General features: G+C 44.6%; 1 protein-coding gene and 1 long non-coding RNA gene across 3 annotated transcripts in view; one reads left to right on the forward strand and one right to left on the reverse strand.

The window, feature by feature from the left end:
• The window catches only part of LOC121682142, a 9,179-nt gene extending 1,675 nt beyond the window's left edge, over positions 1 to 7,504 (forward strand). The window contains exon 3 of the long non-coding RNA XR_006022442.1: positions 6,932 to 7,504. This is a non-coding gene — a long non-coding RNA (uncharacterized LOC121682142). The remainder of the gene's footprint in view (positions 1 to 6,931) is intronic.
• Positions 1 to 9,286, reverse strand: part of cmtm4 (CKLF-like MARVEL transmembrane domain containing 4) — a 34,863-nt gene extending 25,577 nt beyond the window's left edge. The window contains exon 1 of one of the 2 annotated variants that reach the window (XM_042062171.1): positions 8,239 to 9,286. In XM_042062171.1, the coding sequence (XP_041918105.1) occupies positions 8,239 to 8,424 (186 nt within the window). In that variant the 5' untranslated portion in view covers positions 8,425 to 9,286. The remainder of the gene's footprint in view (positions 1 to 8,238) is intronic. The other variant, XM_042062170.1, reaches the window with a different exon arrangement.
• Between the last annotated feature and the right edge of the window lie 392 nt (positions 9,287 to 9,678).

The following is a 9,678-nucleotide window of genomic DNA, read 5'->3' on the forward strand; positions in this document are numbered from 1 at the left end:
TTTAGTTCATGTAATACTTTATTGTCAATGCACAAATTAAGTAACAGTAGTCTGAAACGTTATTGTTAATGCACAAATTAAGTAAGAGTAGTCTGAAACGAAATGCTGTTTTACATCTAACCAGTGGTGCAAATAACTGACATGTCCAAATGGGCCTTGATGAAATGCGTCGCTAGACTGTTCATACACATTTTAACGGGCCAAAGTTGAAGAGCTATTGTCCGTTATTGTTAGTGCAAATATAGGCTGATTCATGTTTCCTTGCATTGTGTAACTGAGGTCCATGGCTAGTCTGGCTTTCATCAGACCAAGCTCAATCTTTTAAGAAATCAAAAAATAAATAGCGGGCAGATCAGGCTGGGTTCACCCAGCCTAGTCCATAGGCACCCGATACTGTTTAATTTTCCGATTGAGATATACACGCTCTGGCTATTCTAAATGCAAAAATGCATCAGGGAGTTATGACAAAACTGTAACTAACAAACTAGATCCTAATAGAAAGCTGTTAGCTTCCCTAAGCTACAGGTAGGATTATAAGGTAGGCCTATTTACAACATAAATTGTCAATAGGCTATGCTGGCGACACAAATAAAATCTCCTTTGGAAACCAATGGCTTACGCCTTACAGTATCAAGCGGACTTAAACTGCCATATCGTGGCGCAAAGTTGTAATAACATTCACGCAGCTCCATGAGTCAAGGAAAGCGTGAATGAAGTAGCCACTTCTAAATGGGACCCACTACACAGTAGCTTAAGGTGTGTTGCTAAAGCAGCCATAATGAAATGAAGGTGTCATTGTTTGGATACTTCACACACACGTGCTTTTTAATTTCACAGACTACAACTACCAAGCTGGAATCAAAGCACATCGATTCCCCTCTCACACCCTGCACGCACAAAATAAACAAGCATCTCAGTCTCACGCATGTATAGGCAAAACTGTATCAGACCGGTGTAACGTTGGTAAATCTTCCATTGCACAGAATGATTTTGTAGCACGTGCAATAAATGACAGTTGAAAGATACAAACAGTGCTGCTATCAATTTGCTTGGTATAACCGCATTTATAGTTTTCTACAAATGCAATAAATCAAATGGGCCTCCATCACTCAACCAACGCTAACGGTAACATTACCTAGGTCCTTATTGATATTACAAGATTAACGTACCTGCAGTAAAAACCAAGCATCCAAAATCCTCAGATTTATTTCGGCTTCAAGAAGAAATGGGAATTACACTTCATGTGAACATCGTCCTATCCTTATTAGATGTTCACTGCGGTAAATTACAGTCCTTGTAGGAAGCGTCCATTGTTTTTTCCAACCCACTTTTAACTTCCAACAAAATTACGTCTCACTGCAACGATGCGCCATCTAGTGGACAAACGACTACTTATCGCCAATACTGAAAATGCAGCCATGATGATGATGATGAATATTTATTTTGGCTTTCTTTTAATCCTACTGAATTTGTAATTATGTATCGGCTGTTCTAATACCGATAGTATGTGGGTGCCTGTGTGTGTGCATGTGTATATGTGTGCACCGCCATTTACAGGTCAATGAGTGTACAGTCACTAAATGTACACATAACCTAATTTTTTTTAGACCCCCCCATGGATGAAATTCTACGAAACTTGGCATACCCCCAGAGAATGCCAGGTCAATCATACACATACAATTTGGTGCAGTTCTGAACATCTTAACTGAAGATAGGGGCGATTAAAGCAGAATAATATTGCATTTTCATTTTTTACCGGGGGGGGGGGTGGGTTGTGCAAATCACAAATGAGTGATTATGAGCCAGGTTGATGTGGGCCCTTGAGACCAACATACCATAAAAGATTCTTCATCCTCAGTGCCACGGTTCAGGTAGTTATTTAGGAAAAACTGTTTTTTTTGCGGTTCGGGGGGGGAGCGGGGGGAAAAATGACGGTTCCATGCTATCCATGTGGGGGTACATGCCCACCAAGTTTTGTGTACCCCGGTCTTTCAGTGTCCCGGGAATCCTTGTTGATGTACGTCACTAAATGTACACATAAATTATTTTATTGTAAGGCCCCCCATGAACGAAAGTACAAAAAACTTGGCATGCATTCGGAGGGTGTCATAATGATCCTACACTTTTAATTTCGTGCAGTTTTGACCTTGTCAGCCAGAGATATTGTGATGAAAACACCTAATTTTTTGCTTTTTAATTTTTAACTAGGTGGCGCTATACATGAAATAAGTGGTAATGGGATGGGTTAACATGCCCCCTTAAGACCAACATACATAAAAAAGGTGGACCTCCTAGGCCCTACGGTTCTCGAGATATTCACAGAAAACTGTCTCCGGCCACCTACAGGCCAGTTGGTGTATAGTAACATAAATTAATTTATTGTGTGGCCCCCCATGAACGGAATTCCACAAAACTTGGCGTGCATACAGAGGGTGTCATAATGATCCTACACTTCCAATTTCGTGCAGTTTTGACTATGTTAGGTCACAGATACCTTCAATTACAACACCTCATTTTTACTTTTTTGTGTTTAACTAGGTGGCGCTATACATGAAATGAGTGGTTATGGAATGGGTTGCCATGGCCCCTTGAGATCAACATACAAAAAAAAAATGGTCCTCCTAAACCCTACGGTTTTCGAGATATTCACAGAAAACAGTGTCTGCCCTACCCTCCTTTCGGGGGGTCCAGTCCAGCGGGGGGGCTACAGATCAAAACGAAAAACGATGGTTCCATGCTATCCATGTGGGGTTACATGCCCACCAAGTTTCGTGTACCCCGGTCTTTCAGTGTCCCGGGAATCATTGACGGAAATTTGGGCATGCGAAAAAGAAAAAAAAAAAGAAAAATCTGACTAAACCTTTATGACCTTCGCTGCGCGGCGGTCATAATAAATACCACACCCAACATAAACAAGCTAGTCAAGATATGGAATACTTAAGAAATGCCTCAGTCATCCCAACGGCTGTCCAAGCAGATGGGAAAGATTTGCTAATCTGGTGAACTGTCACTGCGGGCCTATTGTGTAAGAAACAGAAGTGTTGGGAGAACAGGACTAACTGGGGGTGCAGGTTTTCTCTCACCTCTGATTTCATTTCCACAACTTCCTCTCTGCCTCTTAGATTCCTATCTACATCACCTCTCCCTTGCTCTGTCTGTCATCTGTCCATACCCCCCCCCCCTCTCTCTCTATCTATATATATACATCTCTCTCTCCCTCTCTCTCTCCCTCTCTCTCTCTCTAGCTCTCTCTCTAGCTCTCTCTCTCTCTCTCTCCTCTCTACCAACCTACCTAGATACCTACCTCTATCTATTCATCTCACTATCTTCCATATCATTTTATAGCTTTCCATATCTATCACAGCATCTAAATACAACGGACAAACACACACACACACACACACACACACACACAAATAAACAGAATGTAAATGCTGCAAGTCTAAGGCCTGAGAGGCAGCAGTTTCAGATTCCAGACGCCGCAGACCAGCAGCATGACACTGAGAAGGAGTCGGTGTGTGTGTGTGTGTGTGTGTGTGTGTGGATGAAGTAATGGCAGTCGATAAACGTGGCCCTGCCCAAGCAGCCCAGCCGAGTGCAGCAGAGGGGGGAGCAGGTGCCCCAAGCAGCGCAGACACAGCATGCTGGGTAAGTGGATCAGTGATCACACACACACACACACACACACACACACGCCCCACTAATACCCTGTCCCAGTGTGAGACCACCACCACCACATAATTCATCAGGGGGCTTACAGTAGATGAGTGCACTAATAGCTACTCAGAGCTGAAGTCAGACCCCCTGCTACACGCACACGCACACGCACACACACACACACACACACACACACGCACACACACACGCCATCTGTTACTAGGGGAGCAGAAGGAAGAGCCTGCCTCGGCCCAGTCCACTTACCCCCCAGGCCCACCAGCACCACCTCCACCGCCCATCCCCAGTCCGGCCCATGGCCATCGCGTCCCTCCCTCTATGCTGACAGGCCATTCAACTCAGCTCCAGCGGCCTGCAGCTGTCTGTCTGCAAGACATAACTCACAGCTTCGCCACATCTACTTGGCCTTGGGGATGTCCTCTACAAAGCCCAAACACTTCACCTTGCTATAGACCACGTGTGTGATGTGTAGATAAGGGCAAAAAGAAAATGAGAGAGAGAGAGAGAGAGAGAGGGATGAAGAGAACAAGACAGAGCAGCATACACAGTCCCTGCTGAATGAATGCCAGTGGCACAAAGACAGCATCTGGTAACTTCATTTAGCTCCACACACATGTTGCTGAAACTGCTCCCAATAACATTTAACTTCCTTCTCTTAAAACAATCTCACTCAGGCACAAACACACTCACACCGAGAAAAGACCCACATTTCTGTTAGCAGGCCAGTTGACACATTTGCCCTGGAATGTAACAACTTCATACAGCTCTCAACTCCCTGGAAATTTTTTTTTTTTTTTCATTAATGCGAAACGGTGGGGAGATTCTAAGGCTGAGGCTGTCTCATCAACGTCCAGACAGGCCATGGACCCTCTACCTCCAATACCTGCCAGACTACAGAAATCTGAAACACCCCTGACAGCACCAATCACTCCGGTCCTCTCCAACCAGACCAGCCACAGCAGGATCCAGTTCTCTGAAGAACACATCAACCTCCTGTGCAGATGCCGGACTAGGCCACTGTCAGAGGGGAAGGGGGGTTATGTAACAGTCAGCTGTAGGGTGTGGTGACACACACAGTGGCCTTTTAAGGGTCCTCCAGAGTCACTAGGGAATACACTCCAGCAAGACCACTCACTCGGATGAAATGTCATCTCCATGGTTACATCCCTGCGTCATGAATGCATTCCTTTTATTTGTTTATGATTCCAACACTGATTAATATATGCTTTTCTCATTTACCTACCAACTGCTGGTAAATGGGGCGACACAAACTAAGGCTTCAGGACTATGATGACATATGAAAATCAATTAATTACAATGTAATTACAACAGGTTTTCAAAAAATCTTTTCACTTTTATAACTGCCTGGCAAGGACAAATAGTCTATTACCACAGCACAAGCCTATCACTACATTTAAAAAAAAATGACAAATGGAAGTGCTGTTGGCCAAGCTTTTAGATTAGGCATTAACCTGAGTGTGAGGAGAGCAGAGGGTGTGTAGCGGTGTGTGATGAGAATGAGGATGGAGGCCCCTCTCTTCTCCCCCTAATGAGAAAAACTGTGTCCAGAATCTGAGTATGTACAACACCCCTGAATCTAGCCAAGTACCGGGGTGTGTGTGTGTGGGGGGGGGGGGGGTCACCCTGCTAGAGCTTAAACAGTAAAACAGACTTCCCAGCATCCTGTTGAGGCCTCAGGTAAATCATTGGCAGGGGGAAAGGTGAGGGGGACCACTTGGCTTGGCTGAGCCAAAGACACATGTAGTACTAACGGCCATCGTCACAAAAGAACAAAAGAAGAGGAAATGGTTCTAAAGGAAACATGTTACTTCCTTCACAATGCCAGCCAGCTCTTTTCATATGATTTGAATGCTCAGTGAAAACCAACCTGTAAAGCCATGTGCGCGCCTGCACATAAAGGCCACCTTATCATTATTATATGTGCCCTCTTATTTACTTACTTTTTTGTTTACTTGAATGTTATGTTTGTCTGTGGACTTAAATTGGTAAAATATGTCTTGTCTTCACCGTGGGATAGTGAGAAACGTAATTTCGATCTCTTTGTATGTCTGGAACATGTGAAGAAATTGACAATAAAGCTGACTTTGACTTTGACTTTGACTTTGATCAGCAGAATGGAACAGGAAAGGAAAGAACAACATGAATGAAAGAGGAGAGTGGAGCAGGAGGATGAGGATGAGGATGAGGATGAGGGTGAGGAGATCTCGTCCTGGACTGGAATTTCATGGTGTCAGATCCACACACTGAAGCCAGCGTGAAAGTAAGACAGTTCAGTGGCTCTAACTAGCCTCTGACAGACCGAGTTGATGACTAATAGCTATGCGCGTGGTGATGTTGGACAGTCTAACTAGCCTCTGACAGACCGAGTTGATGACTAATAGCTATGCGCGTGGTGATGTTGGATAGTCTAACCACAGCAGGCACTCTGCTGTTAACGTGTAAACCAGAGACGCACAAGGGTCATGGACCCAAGACACTGACTAAGCAGGTTCTTTTTTTATGAGCCCGGGTTTCCAAACACTGCAGGCTTCACCGCACCGCCCGGTGCATACCGCCCACCTCTCTGGAGTCCACGACAATCGGTCTCTGGAGGCACTTCAGAAGGTGTGGGCCAGCCATGGTTCTTAAATGAATTTCCTGTTTGCTTTCAAGTTGGCCGAGTTGAGTTCAACCCCGTTTTATCTTATGTAAGCTCTGATCAGGTCAGGGCGGCCCTAGGCGGGCGGTGTGCTATTAGGCCAATCAGGGACAGGAATGCGGCTCATCCATTCAAAAGGCCACACAGCTCCACAGAGCACATTCACCAGCAACCATATTCACACCTCCATTCACACACATGCATGTGTGCAAGTACTCAGAAGTGTGTGTGCATGCAAGTACTCAGAAGTGTGTGTGCATAATGTAAAAACAAACACATACTCTCCCTCTCTCTTATACAAACACACAAACACACACAAACACTAAAGCATATTCACTCACACGAATGCATACTGTAGCACGCACTCTCAGATTATCTCTCTCTCACACACACACACACACACACACACACACTTTTCAAGTCATCCGCCTCCACATCCTCCTTTTCCCTGTATAAACATGCCAGGTGTGTGTGAGGTGATATCTGCGGGCCGGACTCTTTCTCTCAGTTCCAAGAACTGAAGAAGAGTCCTCCCTGAGCTCAGTCTCCTGCCCCCTCCTCTCACAAAGCCCCCCCGTCTCTCCCCGGAGCTGGGAGCTCCCAGTGACCTCATACCTGCGCCCGCATGGAACATGCTGCATGCTCTCACCTTGCCCAGGTAAGTGCAGACGGACGAAAAGAAAAGGTGGCCATGTTCAACCTCAGTATGTGTATGTGTGTGCCTTCCTCAAGGACAAATATGTCCATACTGCCTTCCTGTTTAGCACTTTATTTGTTTCAACTTTCTGTCTTTCTTTTTGATTTTCAAGGAGTATTATTTTAGGACAATTGAGTTGACTTCCGAAATGCACTGCATTTTTAAACTTCTTATACCTCCCAGAACAGGGACAAGCAACAGGATTTGGGAAAAGTATGTTAGATGTATCTTATTTAGTTGAAACATGCTCTCTTATGTGGTGGCAAAGACCTTGTCTTCCCTCGCTGCAAACATTCCATTAATTTACTATGGACGTATGGCTGTAGAACTGCTGCTCTGCAACAGAGGACAAGCCAACTGACCACACATGGGTGGACTGACAACATGGCACTAGAAAGCCAACATGGACAAGGTCATTTCCATAGACTGTATGCAGAGATACATCTCAGATTCGGTATGTCCATCTCTTTCTCTCTGACACACACACAAACACACACACACACACAAACACACACACACACACGCACTCTCTCTCTCTCTCTCTCTATCACACACACACGGGCCAAATCGTTCTATTCAACAGTTGCATTCCAGAGATTGCAAAATCTATCGGCAAGCGACCATGGGGAAGTATCATCCTGGTTTCACGCAAGCGACCAAGGGGAAGTATCATCCTGGTTTCACCCGCTGTTTATGTGAAGAACACCCGGCCGTTGCTCCAGAACTCCACTGCTTGGGCTTTTAGGGAGATGGGACATTCAGGGTGGTGCCTGAAATTCCAGATATGGAAATCTATCTCGAAATCTGAATATCGTTTCGTGAATTTTGACTCTAATGCATTTTGGTCACATCTAGACGGGAAACGTAAGTGCCAAACGTAATTTGCTTCACACAAATTGGGCCTTGGAGACATTTGGCATCAGTCCCACACGGAAAAACACGGTTCCTGTCCATGATTCTCTTGACAAGTTATCAGAAATGAAACAGAAGCTCCTGACTGACAGCTATAGGCTACTGCAGAGAGCGTTGTGACACTAACCTGATAATCAATTTGCCTACCATGCAAAATAATAATAATAATAAGATTGTCCATTTCCTTGATTAATTGATTCGTCCACAATAAATATTATTCAACGACTGATTCCTAATAGCAAAAAAAAAAACAGAGCAGATTTTATACAGCAGTGACCAGGTGCGTGCAACTTACCACTTCGATGATTTTTAAAATGCCGAAGTGCGACCTCAGGTACTCTATGTCACACCTGATGCCTCCCAGTACATTTCTGGCGTGTACGGGCTCCGTAGTCGGCTGGTACGGGCTACTTGCACCCGAGATCATGGAAGTATTGGAGGCCTCGCCATCAAAGCCGTCCGTCTCCTCGGTATTCCTCATGTTTCCCTTTTGTTCGTCCTCCGCGATCACGGACTTAAAGAATAACTTTATATGGATACGAATCTTTCGTTCTCAAAAGGAAAATCCGAACACTAAGTTAGACTTTCCAGTTTTTAATGTCGACACGCTCGCTGTAAGCTACAGGCTACAATAAACCGCTTCTGGAATGCAGGCTACAACACGCTGGCTACTGTACCCACATGGGTCTACGTTACGATTTCTTTGCAGGAGAATGGTATTGTAATGTTCCATAAATGTTCGATAACGACAAATATTCTCACATGCGTAGATATTTTGAGGACGGCGCGCAGTGAGGTCCGTCAGGATATGATAGAATGAATTTGGTTTGTTCTGCAGTCCTCAGCACCTATTCATTTTAGGGAGTTGGCAAGCAAGCTCCATGGTTCCTCGTTGTGTGCGCCTTTCACGCAAAAGCATAAACATCCAAAACGGCCCGAACGATAGTTTTAGCTTGGTTTCGTCAAGCCATGTTAGCTTGTCGTCCAAAGAAGATGTACAACACAATGTTGTTGTTTGCTAGTCTCCGCCCTCGAAACTGGTCATTCCTCTAGGTTAAAATGCTTCAAAAAGTCGAACAATGTTCACCCAGTGAACACAGTCTGTTCAGCGAAGCCACAGCCCATCGTATCCGTGAATCCAACAGATGGTTCTTGCGTGTGTTTTCGTTCAGAGAATGGCAAGAAATAGGATAGTTGGGCGCACGAGCTTTCTCTATGTCGGACAATATGGTATTGTTGGAGACGGTTTCAATCAGCTTCGAGCGTCCGAGAGCTAGACCAATCTCTATGGTGACGTGCAACACAGGTGTGTCCTCGTGATGCCTGGCCAGGTAGGCATGTAGCTTCAAATTTCAGCTATCGAACCAATCACAATTTTTACGCACGAGAACAACGTGCCTACACATACATTTGCGTACAAGTAGGCCTGCACATTTAGAATACTTTTCATCTGTCATTCTACAAATTTACATTAACTAATAAAATACACATATCTCCCTATATTAATATTACTGAAAGTAGAACCTTAAAATATGATGAAACGTTGTATTGTTTAGAATCATTGATGTACAAACAACCTCTAATTCACGTTCGGGTTTACCTACATAAGTCTATTTACCACTTAGTAGTTTATCTACAGAAGTCTGTTTGCCTCTTAGTTGTTTACTTGCATGGTTGTTGCTAATGCGATGTCCAGTGATGGGCAGATGCTGGCAGGAAACTACTGCCCTCTACT

The sequence above is a fragment of the Alosa sapidissima genome, chromosome 14, assembly GCF_018492685.1.
Source record: "Alosa sapidissima isolate fAloSap1 chromosome 14, fAloSap1.pri, whole genome shotgun sequence".
Classification (NCBI taxonomy): domain Eukaryota; kingdom Metazoa; phylum Chordata; class Actinopteri; order Clupeiformes; family Clupeidae; genus Alosa; species Alosa sapidissima.